At 38.5% G+C, this 27,075-nt stretch overlaps 1 protein-coding gene across 7 annotated transcripts; it reads left to right on the top strand.

Annotated features, from left to right (window-relative positions):
• The first annotated feature begins 508 nt into the window (after positions 1-508).
• fubp3 (far upstream element (FUSE) binding protein 3) lies at positions 509-26,244 on the top strand. Of its 7 annotated transcripts, none has more exons than XM_059357874.1 (20): positions 510-637; positions 2,964-3,032; positions 6,803-6,914; positions 10,128-10,161; positions 10,947-10,996; positions 11,152-11,223; positions 12,330-12,387; positions 12,613-12,775; positions 14,241-14,339; positions 14,533-14,637; positions 14,757-14,859; positions 15,347-15,447; positions 16,175-16,304; positions 21,077-21,237; positions 21,499-21,572; positions 21,732-21,808; positions 22,474-22,530; positions 22,796-22,846; positions 22,977-23,104; positions 24,812-26,244. In XM_059357874.1, the coding sequence occupies exons 1-20, from the start codon at positions 542-544 to the stop codon at positions 24,818-24,820; spliced, it is 1,749 nt and encodes a 582-aa protein (XP_059213857.1). In that variant the 5' UTR covers positions 510-541; the 3' UTR covers positions 24,821-26,244. The 7 variants fall into 7 exon arrangements, with proteins under 7 accessions (XP_059213861.1, XP_059213860.1, XP_059213862.1 ...); XM_059357873.1 differs by having other exon boundaries at positions 21,729-21,808; XM_059357878.1 differs by lacking the exon at positions 2,964-3,032 and having other exon boundaries at positions 509-637.
• The last annotated feature ends 831 nt before the right edge of the window (positions 26,245-27,075 follow it).

The raw sequence follows: 27,075 nt of genomic DNA, 5'->3' as shown, positions 1-27,075 counted from the left end.
GGCTTGAATGACTCTTATGCAGACACCTTCAAAATAAAGTGTTACCATATCTTGCTTAAGTCACAAAGGCATGTTCAAAAAATTGTCTAAGTCATTTCTCTTAAGTTACATAATTTACACACAATGTTATTACTATGCCAATAGCCATCCTTTGTTACATCCTTTTTTGAGTGAAATGATAAATAAATGTCATATGTTACACTTTTGGTTTCCTGCAAAACTTGAAAAAAATGAGTTAGGCGATTATTTTAACAGGGTGACGATATTATTATTAAAGTAGTATGTATATGTATTTTTATATACGTATGTATCTATATATGAATAAATAAACACACACATATATACGTACATATAAATATGTTGTGTGTGTTATATGTTACGGAAACAGAATACCCTCTTTCCTGATGGTAAAGGTGTTTTCTTGCCGACATGCTATATGTGGTCATGATCAACTCGCGAGATCCTCTGGCTCGCGGAGCTTTGGCACGTGTGCTGCTCTTTTTTTTTTTTTTTTAAGTGTGGCTCTCAGCTGCCGAGGCGGATGATGATGATGGCGGAGCTGGTTCAGGGACAGGCCTCGGTGGCTCAGCCCGGAACGAAAGATGACTTCGCAGACACGATACGCCGGGTCCGACAGGTAAAACGCTCTCCGGCCAACACACGTGTAGCGTTTTGGGACCACGAACAGCGTATTTGCGTGTGGAGCAGGGCAGGACTTTGGTCGGGGCACCCCGGACCCCCTCACTACTAAACACTCCTCATGCACCCAGCAAGCTAGCAGGCTAACGTTAAGTAGCCGAGAGGACAGATTAGAGTTTACACGGGGCACAAGACGCGTTAAGTAACCGTGTCAAAGCTGTCAAAACGACCACACAAGCCATGTCTGACGCCAAACACGAAGGCCTCTCAATGGTGTCCAAGTTTGTGCAACTTTAGTAAGTTAAGCCGACACACTGCAACCTGTTGTCAAGCCACAGAAGTTGCAGTTAGCTTAGCTTGCTAACTCGCTACCACAAGTTTGACACCGTGCAGCTTTAACCCGCAACGCGACTGAAGCTAATATTTAGTTTGGACATGAAGCCCGAACAAACCGAACCGCCTGACACGCTGTCAAAAAGTTAGCTTGCTAGTTTTGAAGTCCTGAGTTAGCTGGTTAGTTGGTACATAACCGGCTGTTGCCCCAGTTAAAGAGACACAGGGAGCTTAATCAGTGATCACATGCGATACAAGCGGTTCCACTCCCGCATTTCTCCTCTTCACCTAAATAATATCCGTGTATATACAACTTGTAGCGTATTTTAGTGTACAGTATTAAAAATGAGCAAGCTAGCTAGTAGAGCTGATGCTAGCTAGCTAGCGTGTGTGGTACTATGTGTCCTAACGTTGGAGTAAGGCCATATAATGTAACGTCATCTGTTCAAATAAGCCCCCCTTCACTCCTCCTGTTGAGCACACTTGGATTTTTCCACTGCTGCCCGAAAAATACTTTTTAAAAAATCATTAAAATTGCATTTCACTGCTCCCCTATTTACCTGATATTGCTTAATTTCAGATAGCAACTGTAGCAGAGAGGGTCAGTGTAGTTAAGCTACCATTAAGTTGGTCAAAAGTAGAGCTGTGACTTAATAGTATAGCCTTCCACTGAGTGCTGTTAATAGTGTGCAAATTGGACTTTAGTCATACCTGCCATTTGAGCTTTCTCCTGATTCCAACCTAGATATAAACAATAGCACGTCAAGTTTAAATCCCTTTAATTCATATTGTAACAAATATCTTGCATATCAGATTACAGTTATTACACTATAAGTCAATTTAGAAAACATAGGTACATTTGTCAAATTTGAGTATACCCAGATACAAACAAATCATGTGAATCACTGTCCATCACAGACTAGTTACATGCACAAACATTCTACAATTATTCCAAATATGACAAGTAAAATTAAATGGCATATTCTGTTAGAATGTTCCAAATAAGACGTGGGACAAGCAAATATTATTAAGAGCATTTTTGAACTTGTATACGGCACATTCAGAACATGTATCTCAATTGACACTTTTACTGCAGTTGGTGTCAAATGGCCTCTTGCCCATATACAGTCAGCTCTATGCCTTGCCATGGTTGTTGTACACAAACCAGCTCGCTGGTATTTTGCATTTGTGTTGTCATGATACTTAAACTTAAAGCTTTGATTCAAAACTTTGAAAATATCCATATTCAATACCATTTTATGTACTATAGTGGAAAATTGGGCATAGTGTGTAATTTTTAATGAGCTCACACCCTATCAAAGCCTATAAAATATTATATTAAAAGTGAAGTAGACCAGTGACAAGAAGGCAATACTTGCAGTGAGTGAGAGGAGGTGGGGCTACATGGGCAGTGTGTGATGTGTCAACTTGCTGTCTGAAAGAAGAGAGCAGAAATCGCAGCTGGTACCTGTGTATCAATCCTGCAGGAAATGAGTACTGAAACCTTTGCAAATATTCAGTAACAATATGTATTCAGGCTCTTTTTAAATTGAACACTAGTTTACAATGCCGGGCAGCAGATGTAGGCCAAAAAGAAAACCCTGCATCTCTGGTTATAAGGACAAACACACCTGCGATTATGAAAAACTTGGATATTAACAGGCTTTTGGAAATGCGCGGAAATCGGAACATCGAATTTCTCAAGAAGGCAGTCTAAAGAAAAAGCTATGTCCATACAACTCATCCATGAATGAGTCCGCTTCTTGTAGTAAATAGTTTAAAAGTATGGTATTTTGCTTAAAAAATTGTGTTGCATTTAGGGGAATATTCATTTTCATCAGCCATGTAGTCAGATTCGTAGGAATAAGGGCAAAACCCAGAATATTTCGGGCATGTAAATATAGTCACTGTCTGTCATGATGCTTTGAAAGACCTCCATAAACCATCCTTTCTTTACTTTCTCACATGTTTGCCCACACTGGGTTCACAAGATCACAGATCACAGAAGCATAAAGCAGCCACCACAGGAGGATCTTTTCATGTCTCAGCAGATACAACAAGTAGGTGAAAGGGGATTTAATTGTGGGCATCTACCTCATTCTTGCATCTCTAAAGTGCAGAAGGCCATAAATACTGACGTTAATTATCAGAGATAAACATCAGAATTAATCACATGTTTACCCTTATTAAAAAAGCCATTTATGTCTGTAGCTGATGTGGATTTTGACATGCAAGTACCTCTGTGTGCTGCATAGAAAAGGGAAGCCTCCTTGTTTTGCTTTTTATTATATGACCTCAATGTGGCAGTCTGAGAGATGGGAAGTGGAGCCCTGTCCTGATGTTTCTTTACCCTGATGTGTGTGTTCCCACAGATGAAGGTTTAGCAGTCGCTCGCTTCTCCCTACTCGACTGACATTTAAATCTTTAAGCTGTTCGAGCTGGAACTGCTCTGCGGTGCTTTTAATGTTAACTGCTCTGTTTTTCCTTTTTTATTAAACAATTATCAGAGCAAGCAACAGAAAAGCACACTATTGTTTAAAGGTCCATTAACTCTTTAGCCCAAATCACCAGATGTTAACCTCTGCAGTAGGCCTCCCATTTTCTAATTATTGCTTTCTGGCCTCTTCTGCTTGTAGCTTTTGGTCTGTTATTTTTTTATTTTCAAATTACCACTAAATGTACCCATCTTGATCCAAAACCTAACCATTAATTATTAACCCTCTATAACCCAATAAAAACATACAAAACAATTATTGTAGAATGTAAAGACCACATTGAGTGTTGTGAATGTCGTGAGTAGTTTAGATCACTGTAGAAACAGTTGTGCACAGTGCCCTATGGACGAGGTGTTCTTGGACCCTAAATATAAACTATACATACTTTCGTTACCATGTGACCACATGTCACATCATTTCATTCGTCTTATTTTCAAACAAATTGGGCATAAGTACATATATAATTATTAAAACTTACTGCAGTTACTGTTAAAGGTCTTTTTTATTTTTATTTTTATCAAATATTTCCTTCAAGTAGTCCATAGTGGCAACAGTGTGGCCACAGTTTGTTACAAACAGTTGTCCACAAAATCCACCAGACTGCGTGACTGCATTTGACCTGACTGCTGCATGATGCCTCTATGGCATGGCAAATGTTTATGTGCACACAAATGCTTCTTTTGATTCAGTAGTACATGTGGTAGATCTGCATCAGAGAAAGAAAGTTATAGTTAGTTAAGGCGCTTCATCCACTAAACTGGCAAGATGTAATTTGTTAATACTAGGAGTATTTTATACAAAAAAAATTGGATGTGTGAGTGACCCAAAACAACCATAATTCATTACATTAAGACAATGTCTATGTCCACACCAAGCATTTCAAAAATAACATGTGACCACAAAAACATTAAGGTAGTCACGTCGCATTGAAACACCTGAAGTATAGAAATACGGCTGAATATTTTTCATTCTCCTTTTCAGTTAGCAAATAACAACCCTGCGAGTCACAGCCGATATTTGGTAAGGAGTGGGGCAGAGAAAATCCAGCTAGTCTGCTGAGTCTCTGTTCATTGTTGTTGCCCAACAAGGCAACAAGTAAGACAGTGATTTTTATCCTGCCTCATAAATACTTCATGTTCACCAGTCTTTCTCGAGCTGCTCTGCTGTGATGCTGATAAAGTTTCAGTTCTTGATTATGATTGGCTAAGCTGCATTCACAGCCATTATAAAATAATCAATGAACACATACCTGTTACCAAATTACATCCAGCAACAATTGGTCACCTATTGCAGCTTGCAAATTATTAATCATACTGAAAGTTGTAGGCAACAGAAAGTACTAAAATGAAATGCCATGCAGATTCCTGCCTGTGACTTAGTAGACTTGTAATATCTTTTATCAAAAGCTTTTCTTTTACCATGTATATATTAAAACACAAAGCTGGCAACAAAAATGTTTTTTGAGAGACTTCTCAGCCAAGCTGTAGTGAAACATAACTTTGAGAAACACTAATTTTATTCAAAGTTTTAGCATTTTCTTGACTTCAAAACTACTAAACTACTAACTACTAAAATGCTTTTCAGGCTGCTTGACATGCGTAACTAAAGAAATGTCATGGAAAATGGCAACCCCACACACCTGCTTCCTTTTCTTCCTCCTTATTTCCATCGCACCCCTCTCACTTCCACTGGTGGGCTCTGAAGTAGATAATCATCCCTGAAGGTGATGGCAGACTCTAATTGCCGTCACTATATTTTCATATTGTGAAAGAAATTCCAGTCAGGCACAGATGTCAATTTTGTGTAATTTTCTGAAATGCTATACTTTTGTGTGAAAGGAGAGGTGGCAGATTAACGGGAAGTGGAAAATGCTGTTGGCTCTCACGTACAGCGTAGCTGAAGATTTAAATGTCCATCACTGCAGAACACGAGCATCTACTTCAGTTTGGCAAGTGGATGAATCTGGAAGTAGACATAGATTGTTGTTTTTTTTAGCTAAGCGGTAAATGCAAATTAAGTGCACTCGTCTTGAAGTTCTATGTAGGGGTTCAAGACTTTCCATCACGAGAGGAGAAACGTGTAGAGAAATGTGGGTCTGAGGTGGCAAGAAATGTTTAAAAACAAGTGATCATTTCCTGGCCTAATCGCTTATTTTTTATCCACAAATCTAGACACTGATTTAAATGTTTAATAATATGGTGTTCTTACATAATATGACAGGGTGGGTGTTAATCCTGAATTGTTAATAGATAATTAATAAATATATATATATATATATATATATATATATATATATATATATATATATATATATATTTTTTTTTTTTTTTTTTTTTTTTTAATTTATTGTAGGTAAAGATTTTTTACATGTGAGGTCTGTAAGGTATGTTGAGCCTATAGCCAGAGTTTTCCGCATCAAAAAGGAAGCAGCATAGGTAAGGGTTAGTTGCGCAAAATGTGAACTTGGTGCTCCATTTTTTGCAGCAACAACATATGTTGGCGATGCGGAAAAATGGAGCAAGAATACATTTTTATTTTATTTGAAAAGATATTCTTGCTCTCACGGAAATACTGAAAATGGTTGCGATGTTCTCTGGACATTTTACCATGTTTGCTTTAAAAGAAGCCATCTGTGACATTGCAGGTAGAATACATTCAATAGTTCACCATATTATTAAGTGCTAAATGTTAATTAAAATATTAAAGTTAAATATAAAATGAACACAAACTACAACTGCCACCTCTTGAGTGCCACTCTGAACAAAATTAGTGTTAAAATTGTTGTCATTTTTATGTTCTGATGGTAAATGTGGGATTTAGCCATGTCTTATCTTTTCTCTCTTCTACCTTTGCATCCCTACAAACCCCCTACTGCTTCTTAAAACAATTAAGGAGTATTTTTTTCCTGCTAACTTGCTGGCAACCTATCTAATGGCAAATCCAATCTGTTGAGAAATGGATGTGTGCTGTGATGATCTGTGTCATTTGTCAGTGAAGGCATAAAAAAGTGATATTAGTCAGTGAGAGCTGGCACATGAAGGATGTTTCAAGGAAAGCACAAGCCTCACTAGTCTCAACAAGAACTGTAACTCCAAGCTGCTGTTCTAATGTACAAAGTGCAGTTTTCAGCTGCTGTCAAAAAGATAACACACTCTGAAAAAGATAAGTTTGTCAAGGCCCAACATCACAGCAAACTTGATGCTTTTAAGAAAGAGAGATGTCACTCTTTTCATTCGGGGGTTGTCTTAAAAAGGAAATGTATGTTCAAAAAGAATATCATCACATATCCACTTTTCACCTTTTATTCCATCTGTCTTACTGTTATTTGTCTCCAGATGGCAGCCAAGATGGGAGGGGACCAGATGCCCAACATGAACAGTTCCCCTCCGGTCATTGACCCCTCCCTCTACGGCTTTGGAGGCCAGAAACGTTCACTAGACAATGGAGGTAAGTCTGCAGTGTTCACACACATACACACACACACACACACACACACACCATGAGTGCATGTCTGCAGAGTGTACTGATGTACCACTCTGTCTGATGATTTACCTTTTATCCTGCATGAAAATATATAGAATGTGGACACCATCATGAAAAACATGATCCTGCTATTATAATGAAAGCTCTCAATGTTTATCCTCTCACTGTACAAAAGTGGCCGTTTGCCACCTGTTCAAACTGTGCGTCTGTGTTCCAAAGACAGGTTTTGCTTCAACCAGCCTCGTTTATACATACAACCTGTACATATGCATCCATCTCAGCAATTTTCATGGTTATTTTTCTGGCTCTGCCACATTTAGAATCCCATTCTTCGTCTTACTTCAGGAACAGCCCCTGAGCACAATACAACACCTATTTTAATCTGTAAAGAAATCACACGTGGGCAAAGTTGTAGAAACATATTGCACATCTAACCATGCTGGGATCAACCATACTAGAGGATACAACAACATTATTCATTTTAAGCATTTTGAAGTGGTTCATATGAATATTACACACAGGCCTAAACTCAATGCTGCCACATTGTGAGGCCCAGTAAGTAATTAGGGGGTGAGCTGAATAGAGATATGAAGGGATCTGCTAAGTAATGTAATTTGGTGCTATATTTTATGAAGGAGCAACTTCTTTGAGCAACCACTTGACAGACAGTATACTGTTTTGGACGACTGCTGACATTTCTAGATATTAGTTGACTCAAACTATCTCTGCATTAAAGCATTGCAAGGGGCTTTGTTGGTGTTGCTTCGGGTACTGGTGAGACAGCACTACAATCCAGTTTGATTAATAGATCCATGAGTTTTCATGAGGATTATCAGATGCCAAAAAACTGCACAAAGGTTTACAACTCTTTTTACAGATTTGGAAGTTATTACATCAAGTTATTGCCAAATTGAAAGGTTTGTAGAGCCACAATCAGACCAGTGAAAGTGAAATCAGGCTTGTTTCATAATTTATTGACCTTTACATCAATTCCCACACAGCAGATTGAAGGCAATAAATTAGAGAGATGCACATAAATGTGATAATAACATAACAGTAACATAACGTGTGGGTGCTGGAAATCCTTGAAAAGACTTGAAATTTAATGTGAGTCAAGTACTTAAAACCGCTTCAAATTATAATTGCATTACTTTCATAATAAATTTCTGTCTGGCTGAGTTGACTTTTCAGATAAGGAAATGAAACAAGTTGTAGACAGTCTAATTGCTTTTCATTTCACGACTGCTCAAGGCGTCATAAAAATAAGCTTTATGGCAGAACAGTTGTACTAAATTATACTAGATTGTAGATTTGTACCTAATAAAGTGACCACTGAGTATATGTACGTTATATAAATATGCAATTTACCACACTGTGCTTGAAATGGTTGTTAATGCCGCTTAATTGTTGTTGAATTTGACTTTAGGAAGGTGCAGGAACCCTGAATTATAAGGATTAGAAATTTGGGATTGTGGCAACATTTCTTAGTGCTGATAGGAAAGAGTTTGAAGGTTTGTTGCAAATGAAACCTTCCTACCTGCAACTATAAGGATTACCTATAAACTAAATGAAATGACTAATTTTATAAGAATTTCACAAGAGAGTTGGAGGAAAGTGTTATTAATTATTAATTTGAGCAAAACTAGCCCATTGTATCATACCTTGCTAGCATGAAGCTGGGTTTAATTTTATCGAAAATTTATTTAAATACATAATGCCCTTAAATATGACAGATTACTGTGAAACCTAACCTCGTGCCTCTTCGGGGGATAAAACATAAAACATTGAACTCCTTGACGTTCTCTTTACAGTTTAATCTCACTTGAGTTGACAGGATCAAGTCTCTTTTCGTCCTTTCAAAATAATTTGCATAGTACTGTATACATATCTTTTATTTTGTCCATGTATGCATGTTTTTATACATACTGGAATACCTATAAAAAACATAGCGATTAATCGATCGATTGATCGTTAACGTTATAGATAACCGAATTGGCAGGTTTCTTCCAAACGCCCATTTCTACTAGCGATCAAGAGTGTAGAGAGAGAGATTGGTATGACGTGCAACAAAGATCCCGAGGTTGGAATTGAACCGGAGATGTTGCGGTTACGTTGCATGAGCTGTTACTTCTCGGTTATCAAGGCGCTCCAACACCTGTTTAAGCCTAAATATTACCTTGAGAAGGGATTATAAACTGCTACAAATGTGTTGAAGAGATGGAGCTACATAGAAGAAACAGTGCAGTCTGAATTGGGAGTCATGATTTTGTGTTTGTATGGAGTATTAAGTATCTGACACTGTAGTGCAGTGTAATAAGTGTCATTCTATCTCGCTGTGCCTTGAACACATAACAAAGATTTGATCCATTTCATATCCATGAAGTGGAAACATGAGTCATTTGTCCTGTCCTCCTTATCTTGTCACAGTTGTTTGTATGATAGTTCAGCCCTGAATGCATGGATAGATAAATTATATGCCATCCTGGTTTAGCTTTGTTTGAAGCGCTGTCGTTTGCAACAGTTTGTCCTCAATTTTTCTCCGTCAAGGTTGTCCCACAATATAGACAAAATGGTATCTGTGAAGTGCTGTTAGCCCTTAGCATTTAGTTATCGAATGTACAAGTATCCAAATGGACTCAAGGCATTCACACTTTTATCTTACAGCCTTGTATGAATTCGGTACACCTCCTGTTTTATATTCATAGCTGTTCCATTCTCAAGCGTTAACCTCGGTGCATTTCCAGAGGAAGTGAAATCAGTGCAAACAACCATAAAATTGATTTGAAGTTGCTAGATATCAACTCAGGTGTTCACGTCCATGGCAGCACATCCTCCACTGACCCTGCAGGACCCTTGCTTGGTGCTACCTGTCAAAATTCAATTCAGGACCAGCAGCCACTGACCCGGCTGCTGCATCTCTCTTTTCTGAGCTGCTCTGATTGAAACACTCACTCAAACACTCACAGGCCTGATTACCATGCTGGTGAAAGCCCCCCGCTGTGGGTCAGACACGAACACGATGGATTGGCAGGACCATATCCATCTGCTCCCGTCCCCTCCAGCCATGACTCATTCCTTTTCATTTTTGCTGCTTCGTCACATTCACAGATATTTAAAATATTTTTTATTTTGATCCATAATATTTCTCTTGTTAATTGGTTTGCTTTTCTCTCTCAGTGGGGAACCACCTCGGTGCAATGGTACATCAAAGGTGAGCAGAGCCTACTCCTGCTTCTGTTTCTGTTCATTTTAATGCACTTTTTCGTATTCCTACAATTTACTCTGATTTTTATAAATAATTTTAGTTGATGGTTTAGGGCACTGTTTAAAAATGAGCCTCACTTTTCACTTCAAGGCGGGTGTTACAGCACCACTTCTCTGAGCTCTAGATTACATCTTTTATTTATTTTTACAAAAGTCAGCTATGTGGCTATGTTTGCTTTTGTTCATTTTCTTTCTCAAAAACTAACTACAAAGGAGAAAATAATTTCTGAAATCAATTTATTTTTAAGAAGAAAAAATATGTATATAATATTCAGTCCTTGTTGAACCAACAGTCCCAAACATATACATTTTACTATGGTAAAGGACAAATCTTTACATGTGAGAAGATGGAACCAGGAAATGTTTGGCATAAGAAAAGTAAGAGAAATGTGTAAAATTAAGTAGACAATGAATCTATTATCAAAATATATTTCCGTAAAACAACTAATCATTTCCAGGGCATAAATGATGAGTAGATTACTTTATCATCAATAAATAAATTAATGATTGATTTGATATTTGCTGGTTTCCATTGCTGGTAAACTGAATAGTTCTTGGTTTGTCAGACCAAAGAAGCAATCTTAATAAGCCGAGTTGAGTTCTGGGACACTGGGCCACAAATCATTTCAGCTGAAGTTTATTTAGAAAAAAGGTGGTCTAGTTTGAAATGTTTCTTGATTTGTATTGTCTTTGGTCAGCCTGAGTTATTGATCATGTCCTAATCTCCCCCAGGGCTCTTGCTACAGAAGACTTCAAAGTGCCTGATAAGATGGTTGGATTCAGTAAGTAGCCCTTCAGTTCATTATAGTCGGTATTAATGTTTGACATGTAATCATCAGTATTGACATTCTACTCAGTTTTTGGGTCACTGCTCTGAGGCCCCTGTCTAAATTGAAAAAGGCTCATAACTGGCCTTTTATTTCTCCCTCTTCTGTAGTCATTGGAAAAGGAGGAGAGCAGATATCGAGAATTCAGCTGGAATCAGGTTGTAAGATCCAGATTGCTTCCGGTAAGTTCCTACTAAATACACTAAGCCTGTTTCTGTTTGTGCTTGATTTTTATGTGTGGATTCAGAGGCCAGAAGCTGTATACAACTACTTTGTAGTGTTGTAAATAATTTGATTTAACATTTACTTCTTATAAATGATAAATAGAGGGACTAACAGGTTCTATGTACAACAGTCAGAACCACTAGAGGTCGCAGTAGAGCACCAGCAACCTCGGACCAAAACAAATTATTCGGAACTCAAAAGCACTAACATGCAAGCACGGCCAACTCGGCTACCAAAACAGATCACAGATAAGCTCTGATTACAACACATCCAGGGGGATTGTGACTTCATTCTCTGCCTAGGACGCCATTACTCCACTATAGAGTGCTCTTTGAACAGGCATTTTCGTCTGCTCTTTTTAGGCATAGCATTTGGCAAAGCATTCAGGCCTGTACAGTGTTTTTAGATAAGAGACAATACTCTACCGTCTTATAATTGTTTGCCAGTCTACTCAAGCACGTGCAAATTTGGCAACAGTTCAATATTTCTTTTCTGTATGTGTTGAAAAAAGTCTTTTAAAGATGAAAAATGTTGTTTTATATATATGACACATATGTCTAATACATAAATGAACAGGATGCAGTAATTTGCTACCTTTTTTGATATTATATATAAAAGACACCTGTCGACACGCCTTTTAATACACATATTTGTTCACATGAGTCAGCTTTTTACTGCAAATAAGATTTGTCGTTAATATCAGTTATACCCTCCTTGATGACTAATGGGGATCTACCAGTATGTTTTCCTCCAGGGTTAAAACCAATTAGTACCTATTACCTGATTCTTAGATCACTATATTACAATGAGCAGTTTCCATAATAAGAAAACAGAAGAACTGTTTTCTTCACAACTGTTGTCTTTTGCACCCCGCCACCCCCAATGCTTTTGTTTTTACAATTGAATCCTTTCACATAAACTTTCTATATATTTTTAATTTTTGCTCCGACAGCAGAGATGACATCAATCACATTAACTTCTTGCATGAATGCGGTTATGTACACCATTAACTACTTATTCTTGTATCTAAATGTGTTTAATTGTTTTGCTTATTCTGTTGCAGACAGTGGAGGCATGCTGGACAGGCCCTGCACGCTGACTGGGAGCCCAGAGAACATTGAGTGAGTTTCACCTCTCAACTTTGACAGATTTCCTGAAAGTGTGCCCTATTGTTGCGACATAGAGGGCATGAACTCCAATCTCTTTTCACATCTCCTCTTAATCAGTCACTGAATCACCTGAACACCTCTTTCACTTAGGACAAAGAAAAATGTGCCACAGGAGCGTTGTTTTGTGTGGAGTCTGTAACTGTGGTGACAAATGTATTTCTGGCTCCGCCCCCACAGTCAGGCCAAGAGGCTGCTGAGTGAGATTGTGGAGCAGTGTCGGTATGGTCCAGGCTTCCACAGCGACATGGACGGCAACAGTTCGATCCAGCAGATCCTCATTCCCGCCAACAAAGTCGGCCTGGTCATCGGCAAAGGAGGCGAGACCATCAAACAACTGCAGGTCTGTTGATAGACTGCACTGAATGTTCAGCAATTACAGTAAAATTGTGCATTTGACATCGGTACTTTTAGTGCCGTCGCTCTTGCTGGTAAACATTTGACTCACCATCATTATATAGACTGTGGACATTCAGACTGCATGAAACACAGCTCTACAATTGTCTGCTGAGGAGCTGAATATCTCCCCAGCAGACAATGTGTGAATGTTTTGTATGCAGCTCTAATAAGAAACAAGACACCAAACCTTTAAAATATTCCTAGATCTGCCTACATATGGCTTGGTATAAACCCCTTGTGAGCTCCTTTCTACACACACTAAGATCTGCGTTTCCCCTATATGCATTTATCCAGCATCCTGGTGAGTAAAGATATTCTCTTATGCAATTAAATTGTTGATTAAATCTCTGATGAACTTGTACCCGACTCTGAGTGCTTAAAGTAGTCTGTTATTGGTTATCTATCGTTCAAAGTGCAGTTAGTGGAAAAAGGCTCCTCTGCCAGTTTCACTACCTCCTATTACAACAAAGTTCTTTGAAGTCATGGAGAGCTTGTGGGGCTGTCCCAAGGTAGAAGTGCCAGTCAAATATTAGTTTATTAGTTTAATAATTAATGCAACTTTGGCTATGTTTTTCTAAACCTAACTTGTTTGTAATGTGACGGCTAATATAGTTTGCGACAACATAAATGAACTAATGTTTGGGAAATCAATGATTTCCACCAAGTTCATTCTATATTAATTCTCAATAATAATTGAATGCATTTTTATTATTCATCTAGCAGAATTTAAAATATATTTCAACTCAATTGAATGCAATTTTTGGCCAGTGTTGAAAGACCTTCACAGCACACTATTTTCCAAAATGTGATCACTATAAAATGTCTTTTGAAATTTTTGGACGAGCTTGGTAAACGGGTTGGCAAGGAAAAATAAAGGCTGACATTGGTTATGGTAAAGCTTAGGTAAATGACAAAAACAAGGATTCGTATATTGTCTTGAAAATGCCCTGCAAGAGTTAATTGATGTCATTCCTGTAGGTTGATTTAATCAAGCAGAGACCGTCTCTTTCCTCTTTCTGAATACTACTTACGGAGTAGAACAACAGGAGAGAGAGGAGACACAAGAGGTCCCAGAGCATTTTATTAGATGCAATTCGACATGTGCAGTTGGTGTACAAATTTTTCCTTCTCATGTCAGTGGACATGCTAAATATCTTGAAGCAGCACAAAATATAACTGAGGCAGTTCAGCACCACTGCTGGAAGTCCTTGGGGAAACACTAAAGATTAACATAATTTCACATCCTCCGTGGGTATTTACCTTCTGGTCTATTTGGCCAAGATTGCATCAAAAATAAAACCTGTTCTTGAGATGTGGCAGAATTTCCTCCCTTCAGAGTGAATAGTGTTTTGGGCCCCAGGTAACTGTTTGGTGTGCGTTTCTGCTTCTGTGTGATTGTACCCCTGCAGGAGAGAACGGGAGTGCAGATGATAATGATTCAGGATGACCCCATGCCCACTGGAGCAGACAAGCCCCTGAGAATCACTGGGGATCCCCACAAAGTGCAGGTCGGTCTCAGAGGAGCTCAGTGTGTGCCACTAGCTTTCCAGTTTACACTCAATTTTACACATTTTATGCCCTCTTCAGTGTCCCAGTCAAACATTGAAAAACCTTTTTTGAGGAGGACTTTTGTTATGCTTTACATCCTTTGTTAAATGTTTTTTTTTAATCATTCTGCTACGTCTTTTTGCATCTTTATAGCAAGCCCGTGAACTTGTGGTGAAGCTTATCCGTGACAAGGACCAAGGAGACTTCAGGGTTGGCAGAGCAGACTTTGGATCCAAAATGGGGGGAAGCAGTCTGGATGTAAGACTTTTTCTCCTTTTTTTTTTCAAATACTGAACAGCTAAGGTGATGTTATTTATGTATCCACATAAGATATTTTTTGTAATCTCTAATAAATTCTTCTCGTTTGCTTCGTCCAGGTGGTTGTGCCCAGATTTGCGGTCGGCATCATCATCGGCAGGAACGGAGAGATGATCAAGAAGATTCAGAATGATGCTGGGGTCAGGATCCAGTTCAAACAAGGTAAGAAGATGATAAAACACAACCTCATGTTGGCAATCGGGTAACATAGAAAAGTGTAATCTCTAAAGCTGGTCAACCTGTTACTCCTGAAACACCACAACAGGCATCAGTACACTAAAAACAAATGATGTGTGGATGGTTTGGTAATAGAAAAAAAGTTGAAGGTTGAGTTTTCATCTGGACAGTCTTGGTGGGAATGTGAGTAGTTGGTGGCTGATAAGTTGTCGAGCGGTTGGGCTCCAGGCAGATTCATAATTATCAGAATTCATGGACAGATTTATTCTGGTGTTAAAATTCAAAAGTTCAGCATTTTTTGCTACAATACTCACTTGAGCAGTGAAATCCTACCCTGCAAGTGACCAAAGTTCAACAATATAACCAGACTTTTGCTCCCTTTACTTGCATTTCAAGCACTCAAAAGTAAATATGTATTCAATCTTATAGGAAGTAAAAGACATTTTGTGTCCCTTTTTTATTTCTCGTCCAGATGATGGAGTCAGTCCTGACCGAGTTGCTCAGGTGATGGGCCAGCCCGACCACTGCCACCATGCGGTCCACCTCATCAATGAACTGGTTCAAACTGCTCAGGTTTGTGCTTCTGTTTTGTCCCGTCTGTTTAACATCTGTCCAGTTAACCCTCTGAACCCCAAGCCGTTTCAGCTTTATGCTCCTGTCACATTTAACTCACTGTCACCTCATTTTTCACTGCAACTTAAGCTCTGCGACTCAATGGAAAATGCACAATTATAGCTAGTGGGAAGTCAAAAATATCTATTCTGCAGTATAACACCAAAAAATATTTTTTCAAAAAGGGGGAAAAACAAAATGCAGGTTGACTTGTGAATGAGTGCCTACAAGTGGTACAACTGGGGTGTCACTGGGGCCCCACATGCTATACATATGAAACTATTAACACTTCTATAACCTCTGCTCACAACCTCTCTTGTTGTCTTCTCTACTTCATCTGAAGAGTTTGCAGTTCAAAGTTTCACTGAATCTTATTCATGGCTTCTTTTTTGCGTGAGGACTGCACAATTGAATGTATTTCACAGTAGCTGGTTAATAAAAATGTTAGTTTTCTTGGGCACATTTTTAAATGAAACGTGTAGAATAAAGTGATTTTGATTAAATAGAAGTATTATAAGCTTAAATTTGGTTATTTGACTTTTTAAAATACTCATTGGAAAGTGCCAGGTTTAAATATGCCATTGAATATTATAAATCTGTAAATTTTGAAGAAATATAGAATATAGGGAGCCTAACCTTTTTCAGCAAAATGTCTGTCAAGAAATTAAATCCTGGTTCCTTCTTGTAGGAGCGAGATGGGTTTGGAGGTGTAATGGGACGTCGAGGGCGAAGTGACTGTAACATGGGAGGCTCTGGAGGACTGCAGGAGGTGACATATGCAGTACCTGCTGACAAGTGTGGACTGGTGATTGGCAAAGGTAAGAAACATGTTTTCATTAAATTCCTATTAGTGGATTGAAACACCTTATGTTATATCTCACCTCTGTGAGCTGTTTCTGTCGTGCTTTGTTTTTTATAGCTTAAGTCTTTTTTTGTTAAAGTTGCTGGGATTTGTGAGCATGTCTGGTTTAATCATGTTTTTTTCTGTCGTCTGAGAGACATAATACGCAGTCCATCAATATGAACGGTCTTAAGAGGAGCATATCCAACAGATTGCGTTTTCCTTTTAATAACTGAAAGCAGTTTGGTGTTCTGCCGCTGCGTGAAACTGATGAGAAGAGGGGGGCAAGTGACCACCCTCCTATTCTCCCTCCAGGGCTCATGTATACAGCACAAGTGGCATTCATTGGCTTCACTAAGGGCTTAATGACGGGGATAATGCGTGTAATGTGACATTAATTGTTAAAGGTGCATAATAACAGCCCTCAATCATGTGGAAGGCTGCCTGGCATCTAATGAGGGTCTTTCAGCCCAATAGAGTGCAGCGAGGGAATGAATAGGAGGAATTAGCTTATTGGCTATTCATGCCCACTCTATTGCCAGCTATTTAAAAGTCATTGACCATTGCATTGGAAGGAGCTTGTGTGTGTGTGTGTGGTGTGTGTGCATGCATGCCGCCTTGGTGTGTGTGTGTGTGTGTGTGTGTGTGTGCGTGCGTGCAGTTGTGGGCGGGATCGGAGTGGGCCTCTTTACCTAAGATAAAAACATGGCAATAGAAATGTCAAGTGGCTTTTGTGCATGTAGTGGGGCGAGGGAAACAAATAAACCTGGGCGTTGCGTCCCCCTCTCTGTGCATTAGCATATGAAGTGGACCAATATGGTGGAGATGGCGGTGGGTCTGGGTGCTGTCAGCCGTCCCTTAAAGGGTGCGGTGATTAATATCTTTACGATGCCATATGCAGCCCATTGCCCCTCTGTTTTGACCCCCTACACACAGACACACAGCTTGATGAATCAAGCCACCCACCAACCTGCTCAGACTTTATTACAGACGTGAATTCAGTGCAAGAGCCGTAACAAGCAACTTTATGCTTGCATTTTAACTTTAAAAAATTCAACTGTCCTAGGTTTTCCAGACTTTTAGATGCATCACACTGCAGTTTGCTGCAGATGAAAGTTAAAATGTTCTTGTTCGTAAAAGCTCTGGAAAACCCTAGAGAAAGTAGACCTTTCATTAAAATCTATCAACCTCTACTGCTTCTTAGGTCAAGAATGAACTTAGACACATAATGCTTTTTTTTTTTTTATGACTAAAATCCAACCCTTAGGTAAACTTTCAAATGCTTCAGTTTGATAGATCTCTACTTGTCCATCCCTTAGGATAATTCTCTATTCTCTTTGCATGTCTTCGCAGTGAAAAAAAACACTATGAGCTGTCTTTCATTTCTTCAATGTGAAGCTGGACCAATTAAATTGTATTCTTTGTCTTTTGTTGTTGAATTAAATGATGATGCAAAATCAAGTCCCAAATTAATGCAAATGGTAGTTTAAAAGGTTTCAGATAAAGAGTTAACTGCAAGTGTATATCCCACTGTTCGAATTTTATGAAAGTCTACTTTTTTTTACTGAGATTTTATAAAAAAATAATCACAATATACAGTAGTGTTCAATATAATAGCAGTTCAATGTAACAAAAAAAATATTTTGAACACTACTGTATCTCCTTGAATACAGTATCATTAGTAAATATATTGCAATATATTTCATCGTAAGCCCTGTATCATGATACATGTATTACCAATTTCTTGCAAATACACAGCCCTAGTAGAGGACATAGTCATCACAGGGTCGGTGGTTTGATCCCCAGCTCCATATGTTGAAGTGTCCTTGGGCAAGAATCTGAACCCCAAATTGGGGAGTTTGCATGTTTTCTCCATACATGTGCTCCCACACTCCAAAGACATGCAGGTTAGGTGGATTGGCGGCTTTAAATTAGCCGTAGGTGTAGATGTGAGTGTGACTGGTTGTCCTTAACTATGTCTGCCCTGTGATTGACTGGCAGCCTGTCCAGGGTGTACCACGCCTCTACCAAAGACAGCTGCTCCAAGCCCCGCACCCCTCTAAAGGAAAAGTGGGTAGATATCGTATAGATAGGTAGATTAACGATTATTTTACAGGGTACATGACAGAGCCAGTTTATAAGAAGATCTGATTTACACAGCGAGAAGTATACAAGACCAAAAAACAAACATAATGGGATTACCAATATAATTTGTTTTAAAATCTAAACAATCTCCGTCCTCATGAGGGTTAAAGCACCATTTCAGAATAATCTCTGTCCATACTAACACGACTGCAAATGCATATCACATGATCATTCACATACACTAGACATGCTTGAGTCTGTGTAAGCTATGGGATATGGGAATTATGGCAAATTACTGAAATAAACTCCTCACATAGCAGAAAAAAGACTATCAGCTTTGTGAAATGCAGAATTTATCTGCAGAACAGCTCTTAGCAAACAATCATATCAGTCATTATTAAACAAAAACGGGGACATTTGACAATGTTTTCAAAAAGACTCATTTTTAGTGATTCAGAAACACCAGACTTGTGTGCACACTATAGGCATTAACATAACAGAAGTGCAATTTAAAACGGACACGTATTAGTGTGGATGAAGTGTGTCGAAGTTTTCCCAGAAAATCTTTTAAGGATAACCAAGCTTATTCTTGAGTGTGAACTTAATTATATGATGGTGGAAGGTACTAAACCTGCCCTTACTGGTATATATCAATATTATAAACCAATTCTTATGAAAATGATATTGATTTTAACCCCACTGCCCACTCAGTTTGATGTAAAGCTGCTGTTGCATTAGAAATGTCACATGGTCTGCTAATGTTATTTTCCCTTGAGTTTTTCCCCACCAGCAGCTAACCAGTCCATTGACTTTGCCGTGAATGCCGTCACCAGTTGCACTTTTGTATCCCCTCCTTTTCTCCTGCTCACTAAACCAGTCTCATTAATAAGGCCCGTATTATCTGCCCTCACTACAGCCCAGTCCATGAAATGAATAGTCAGGGTCTTCATTGCTCTCTGCTGTCTGACTAGAAGAGCTCATAATGGCTTCATTAAGGCAGAAGTTTCATTTGGTTGACAATGGGTTAATGGCCCATGTGCAGTCTGTTGGCAGCAAGGAATAGGCTACGGGAGGAGGAGAGGTTTTTGATGAGCGTTTTCATTCGGAGGTCAGCCAGGGTCATCCGAGTGTCAGCCACAAGTGAACAAATGTGTAATTGATGTTGGGACAGCCCCGGTGTCCCCCCGGGAAGCACCCTCAGCCTTTTTCGTTCGGATGGGTATTGTGGAGGGGGGTGGTGTCTATATGCCCCCCGTTCACTCCCTCCTCTCATCACAGAGGACAACACCGAGTCAAGAATGAAAAGGGTAAAAGAGACAAACGATATCCCAGAAGGAGGATACGCTTCAATTTTGGCCCTTTTCTCTTGCCAGCTATGTTTCATTTCTCCCTGCTGGTGTAATTGCTCTCCCCACACGTCGGGAAGCTGGCATCTGATGCAGTGGAGGGGGAGGTGTGCAGGAGATGTCTCCTTTTGTTTCCTGATTTGCATGGATGTTACCACAGAATGGTAGATAAGTGGTGAGACACAAGCCAGAGTCTTCATAAGGTAGCATTATCACACCACTTCAGTCAAGTGAGTCAGCGTGATTCCTGTGGAGGGGAGTCTGGCTTAATGCCACATTCATATCTATGGGATGGATGGCACAGATGAAAAGGATTCACACAGTTTCCAGACTTTGTCAACTTGGTTTTACTGTGCATTAACCATATAACTTCAAACTCCATTTAATGACATTGATGAAGGTATTTTGACTAATGTGAGGTGTCAACGTTTGCTTGATTTTCAGTGTTATAGATAGATATACTTTATTTATCCCAAGCTGGGAAATTACAGCTTTTGTCCTGAACAGCCAAACTCAAAGGCAGTGTGAAAAGCTTGCTATCACTGAGGGGCAGACAGTCACAATGTAGTTTACATACAGTGACAACAGTGGACATATTCAGACAGTCTGATACCAAATGCATCCATGTGGGTTGCACTGCTTTCTACATACAAATGGTAACAGAGGAAACTGTGTAAATAATGAAAAAAAGAGAGCTTGTAGACTTGATAGCTGCTCATGTGCAGGGTACATGCATAGATTTCATTACATGCCTAACGCCCCCACTGTTGTTTAACTTTTTTTTTAAAATAGAAATAATGTTTTTAGTCAAAAGTCGACCAACAAGATTATTGCGGAGGATGTCAAAGCGGTACAACCTGATATCTAAGGGTCTGAAGTAATAACCTTTAAGATCTGAAATTGAGCATAATTGCTGAATATCTTCTTGTAAAAAGTCTTTGAGCACTAACACTGGTGTCTTCATGAGTTTAAACAGAGGGAAAATTTCCTCACTGCATCCATAGATTGTATAAATGATTTACAACTTAAATGATGTGTTGATTTGGCAGAAAATTAGGTGGAAACTATTTTCATTATCTTCAAATCATTGTAGCCATTTTAAACAGTTCCTGCTTTTCTAATTTGACGATTTGACGTTTTTGTGATAATAAAATTTCTTAAAGGCAGCTGATCAGTCATATGTGAGGACTTAACCTTTGGCTTTTGGCCCATTTTTCTGTCTTTCTGACATTTCTTAGACCTAGAAAATAATTGTCACATTAACTTGCAATGAAAATAATTGGTAGCCCTAGTTAAATGTTCCTCATTGCTTTCCCAGGTGGAGAAACCATCAAGAACATCAAAGAGCAGTCTCGTGCCCACGTGGAGCTACAGAGAAACCCACCGCCCAACACCGACCCCAACGTGCGCATCTTCTCCATCCGAGGCACCCCGCAGCAGTTGGAAAAGGCCCGGCAGCTGATCGATGAGAGAATTGGGGTAGGTGGTCGGTCTCTGGCCCAGAGTGCTATTGTCTGCCCTGATATTCATGAGCGCACATGTCAATGTGGAGAGCTGCTGGGTTGCTGTGGTCCTGGTGGCCGGCAGGATGTCACCAGAGGTTAAACATAAAGAATCCATCAAATGGACTTAATGGAGTGCATCAGCGGCCGGCACTGCCCTTTGACCTTGCCTGTTGGCTTCTTTTTTAAACACAAGTGTGGTCTCTCACTCGCCTCCTCTTCCCTTTCTCTGCTCTAGGGCCCAGGAATGGGGGGCAACAGCAGCTTCGGTATGAATCCCTACAACCAAGGACCAACCACTCCTCCTCAACAGTAAGCTTCTACTTCTCTCCTCAACGTGTCACGTTTTCATGTCCTTTTCATGTCTTACTGCTCAAACGTATACTGAAAAAGTTTAACACAGTGTCTTCACTACGAAACTGATTGTCATGTTTATTACTTATATTGAGTTGTCTTTTTATTTTACTGAAGTGGGGGTCAGACGTTCATGACTGGAGGATGGGGTACGACTTTTCAAATATGGCAACCTCAAGGCCAGCAGGACCACAGTAAGTAGAATTATTTAATCTAGCTGCTGAAGCTACCTCACCAGAGTTCAATTTTTACGAGCAAGCATTTTCAATATCTGCACACACACTCACAGCCGCACAAACACTTTACCTCCAATTTCAGCTTCCTGGTGAAACACTTTTGTGGACCAACCAGGCGATAGACCGAGCTATAGAGCTGCTGGTTGTAGCTTAAAACACAACAAATCAATTAATTGGATCCTGTCCTAGCTATATATTTGGGGTCCAATGCCTGACTCAATTAGGGAACAAAATGATGCAGTTTTTATCTCTTAATTTCATTGCTCCATAAATTTTGCTTTAGAATTGCAGCCAGGCTGTTTTATTTCTGAGTTTTGTAATTGCAGTCAAGTTTATTGATACAACACAGGCTCAAGAATGGCAAACTACATATATGATGGACATAAGATAAGAACATATAACAAAAGAAGCTATTACAAATATAAAGTACTGCACTGTATTCAGAGTCTTCAGTGGGCTGGGAGGAGGTCATGCACCCTGTGGCTAACCACCTCTTTCCTGCACAGACAGATTTAAATTATTTCTGTCGATGGAAATCGTTAGGAAACAGATGAGAGCAGGAGGTGAAAAGGGAAAATCCCACACTCAGTAACTCTGGTGGTGTTATCTGTGTCTGGTTTCAGGTCACAATGGATCCCAGACGGGCCAGATGGACTGGGAGCAGTATTATAAAAAGCTAGGCAAGAGAAAAGGATATTTTGTTTTAACGTCCACTTTATCTTCAGTCTTGAAGCTTAAATTTAATTCTTCTTCTTCTAATCTACACTTTGTTGTTTTTTCACACAAGCCTGATGAAATCGTGCATCTACCCACCATGTTGGAAAGATTATAAGCATAAATCCTGTTCATAACTTGAAACTGTTTGGGGGAAAAGCTATAATATTGTATTTTTTACAATTTAAAAAAACCTAATTGAAACTCTTCTGTTTTTTGTTTTTTTTTTAGGTCAGCAAAACCAAGCCCAGAGCACTGCTCCTGAATACAACAAAGCCTGGGGTGAGTACTTGTGGAAATATTTTATTATGAACATAAACAGATTTAAGTTTTACCTCAAACCTGCATAGAGACATCATTTTCTTGATTCCACCTCTTCTGTTTCTTACTGTTGTTGTTTTTCCCTCTTCAGGCCAGACAGCTGGTCCTGCATCTCAGCAGACCTCTAATCCTGACTACAGCGCCTGGGTTGACTTCTACAGACAGCCGATGGCCTACTTCAACCAGGGCTCACAGCAGACACAAGCCCCGGGCCTTCAGGTGAGCACCAACTGCCTCAACTGTGTTTTCACAGCTTTGTTTGCTGGAGTAAGAGGATGATATTTTTTCTTATTGTCAACAAATCCTTTCTGAATACCATACTGTAACTCTGGCTCTCAGCTGCAAGCCCATTGGTTCTTACTAAAGATGGAACTCTTTAAAAAACATCTCACAAAAATACATCTTTGAAAAGGTTCAGTTTGAACCAGATTGAATCTGTAATCAATATTATTATTAAATTGCACAATGTTTATTACTTCAGTGTGTTCATGAGCTTTAAACTGTAATGTGGAAGCAACACAGGCTCTACAGTGAATGTTGTATTTTAATGCTAAGAGTGCTTAAACAAAACGTTTTAGCGGTTTTTAGTATTTGTGCGACAACAAAGAGCAAAGGAAACTAAACAGGTGAGCCATGAAATGCTTATAAAAAGCAAAAACATTTGGATCAGATCCAATCCAAAATGTAGTTGGTTCATCCTTGGTCCAAGTTACCGTCTTCAGGTTTCATGAAAATCGGGTCATTTGTTTTTCCTTAGTTCTGCTGTCAAACAAACTGAGCTGAAAACGGGACCTAACAATGAATCTGCAACTACTAAATCACTTAATTTTTATTTTCATAAATATATACATATATTGACAATTGGCTCCAGGAAATTGAAGGGGACATCTTAACATGTATCCATCCTGTCATTTTTATAGACAAATCGATGAAAGAAAATAATCACAAGATGAATCTCTTATAAAAAAAATAATTGTTTGTGGCAGCCCTAAATATCCAATTTTTTGAGTTTTAGGCCTTAATATGTCTTAAATTCATTTTAAGAATTGATGAGATTGTGAAGTTAGTGTTACTTTTAATAAAGTTGCATTTACTTCAGTCTAGTTTTATAAATGTGTTGTTATTATTAGTATAAAGCATTTAACTATTAGGCACAAAGTCAAACTGCACCACCGGTCAGAATTTATCAGAGCACACGAAGTGTGTTGCAGTGTGGTGTGTGGGCTTACCTTGCATCTCATCAACAGCTACTTCTAGAAGCAGTAAGTTGAAATTGTATCTGTTGATGATACAAGTATGTGTTGAACATGATCTGGGTTAAGAGCAGCACATTTAGTGCTGGTTCGAAGCCCGTTGGAAAGGTCGAGTTTGAGGAAAGCAGACAAGAAAACGCACAAATAAGAAACTTAGGGTACAAAGACATTAGAGTCTGAAAAACAAAGAAGCCACCAGCAAACGCCTGCATCACCCAGTATCGTTCTGGATTCACATCTGGAGCAAAGTCACCAAAGTCCAGCCCCGTCTACACTAACAGCGCTTACTCCTGCAACTCTGGTAAGCGAACTCTGGACTCGACACTGAATGTGAATAAAGTAATTCTGGGATTTTCCTTCGTACTACTGATGCCAGTATGGACATAAAATAAATTAAAAATTAAATTGCATTCATAATGGTCTTTTAAAAAAGCCTAAAGTTAGCCTCTTGCCATGCATCCTGCTACCGTAAATACTGTAATACAGTACATATTAACATCATAATGGGTTAATATGTCACATGGTGCAAAAGTGTGGTGCAATATTTACTTGTGGGATTTGTTGACAGTAAGAAAATACATTGCCAGACTTTTCCTTTTCAAAGCACACATTTAGTGGTTTCAGCTTTGATTTTGTGACAAATATTGAATAAACTGTTTTCTTTATTCTGCAGGATCATTAAGAGAAGACCCCCAGGTGAAAGACTTGAATCACTGCGGAAGAAAACGACCCTTTTTTAACGGAGGGGGTTCTAGATTTGCAACGCCTTGAAAACTTTTTTTCTTAGTGAGAAACACTAGCTGTAGAATGACTTATATGATAAAGTAATATTTCTAAAAATCAGGAACAGTTATTTGTTACTAAATGCTTGTGTACACTGTTATTTTGGATAGACAGTATCTGGGATCCCTTTTTGGACTTGAGAGAGCTGTTTCGTTTTTTCTATATTTTCCTGTCTGACTCAGATTGTACCGCCAAAATGAACCCAAGAGTTGTAACATTTCAAAAGGCAATATGATCTATTTTTTCTAGTTTTGTTGAAATGAAACCATGATTAAGTGCTTAGCAGTCTTGAATACCTTTTTGTCACATGTCATAAGATGTTTAAAAAAAACAAACAAGTGTGTTAAAATGTTTTCCTTTTACATAATTCAGTGAAATGAAACTGTGATGTTTTGTTACAGGAAATGTATTTTTGTTACAAAAACAAGGATTAATGTCAGCCAGTGGCAGTAGTTCTAATTTAATTCCTGTTGTGCATTGTATGCTGTTTTTCATTGTCATTTTATTGTACTCTGGTTTAAAAAAAGGTGCAATATCTTATTTCACTTTTGAAACAAAGATGGGTTCTCTAATATTTTGACACTTTTAACTTGTAGTTTTAAGATGTTTTTTTTTCAAATGGAAATGTCATGGATAATTTATCTGATATGATATAGGATTTAGGGGGATGTTGCAAATAGCTTTTTTGCCTTTGCTACCTTGTAAAACTATGTATATATGCTCATATATTTGACTGTTAATTTAAAATATATATGTTTCATATATATATACTTATATAAAAAAAATATTTTTTTTCCTGTGATCGGTGTTGCAGGAAAATTGTCCCTCTTTTTCTGTTCTGTTTTCATACTGAAAATGTTCAAAGATTGTGAATGTGTGATTTGAAATTTGATGTTGCATCTTGTTATGAAGAAAAATAAGAAGTGGTAGATTTTTTTGTGTATGTTCTGTACCTGAACTATTCAAGACTGCTAAGCCTCTGTACTTCTACCTGTGTAATAATTAATATAGTATTTTTATGTTTTAAGTATTATGATCAAAAACTGTCTTATTTGGTACCTCCCAGTTCGCCAACGCCCCACTGAGCCCTCGCCGTGGACTCAGTGGGGCGTTGGACTCAGTCCAATGCTAATAACTTTTTAATTTTTTTATTTCTTTGTGTGATCTAATATAAATGGTATAAATGATGCATCATTATGGAAAAATGATTCTGGTATTAACGTCATTTCTTAATGAAAAGGGATATAATTTCAAAATGTCTAATTATGGTGTTTGTTTTTTTCCTTGTGTACAGTTAACCATGTATTAAAAACATCCAGACTACCTTTATTGTGTACTGTTAAGCTGATTTTCTGTTTCATGGAAAAAGATTTGTATGTCTTTTGCTGTATTCTTAGTGTTTAATATTCTGAGATGATACGTAGAGGATATATAGGCCAACTGTATGTTTTCATGTTTTATAAGCAGAAAATATATATTTCTATAGTCTTCTGCCAGTTCTCGCATTCAAATAAATTTTCCGCAAGCCTCTCTTGTGGTTGACTTAAACTATCGTTACAAGTTCTTAATGTTAACTGCAGCACTTTCCACTTCTACACTTTCCAATCGGATAAAGTAGTTTTTAAGTTCACATGAAGATGTATCTAAACACAGCTGCAAGAATTACTGCAAATTAATTCTGATCCCCAAGTGGTCAAAGTTATTTACTCTGTGTTGTATTTTTAATTTATCATCCAGTAATATTTTGACAAAAGTGTTGACATTGACATTCTTAAATGCCAGTGTCAATACCAGCAACAAAAGAAATAAATCTGTGTCTATTAGTTGTTGACTTATGTGGACTTGATATAGATATTTTGAGAGCCAGGTACAGAATGTACAAAATGCAATAATTGAATGATAACTAATGAGATGCAAAATTGCAGAGCAGTGTAATTTTCTGCATTGTCTCTTTACTTAAGCAACTGTGCACTCTGGCTGCAGTGCACTTATTTTAAATTTGAAAATGTGCATCAACTAAAAGGTCCAAAAAAACATGAAACTGAAAGAGTTTTTGTGTACTTGACAGCATTTCTCAGGAGATGGTAGCATCTCCTTGAAAATTGTGGGGGAAAAATGTCAGTGTAGTGATCTTTTCTCGTGTTGTCTTGTGAG

This window comes from Centropristis striata, chromosome 19, assembly GCF_030273125.1.
Source record: "Centropristis striata isolate RG_2023a ecotype Rhode Island chromosome 19, C.striata_1.0, whole genome shotgun sequence".
NCBI classification, from domain to species: domain Eukaryota; kingdom Metazoa; phylum Chordata; class Actinopteri; order Perciformes; family Serranidae; genus Centropristis; species Centropristis striata.
Note: the sequence above shows the minus strand (reverse complement) of the source record. Positions and strands in the feature narration are given on the sequence as shown.

Coding starts and splice junctions, on each gene's coding strand:
- fubp3 (XM_059357873.1), top strand. CDS start 542: ATGATGATGATGGCGGAGCTGGTTCAGGGACAGGCCTCGGTGGCTCAG. Junction 638..2,963: donor CGATACGCCGGGTCCGACAG/GTAAAACGCTCT, acceptor TGGGTTCACAAG/ATCACAGATCACAGAAGCAT. Junction 12,388..12,612: donor GGGAGCCCAGAGAACATTGA/GTGAGTTTCACC, acceptor CCGCCCCCACAG/TCAGGCCAAGAGGCTGCTGA.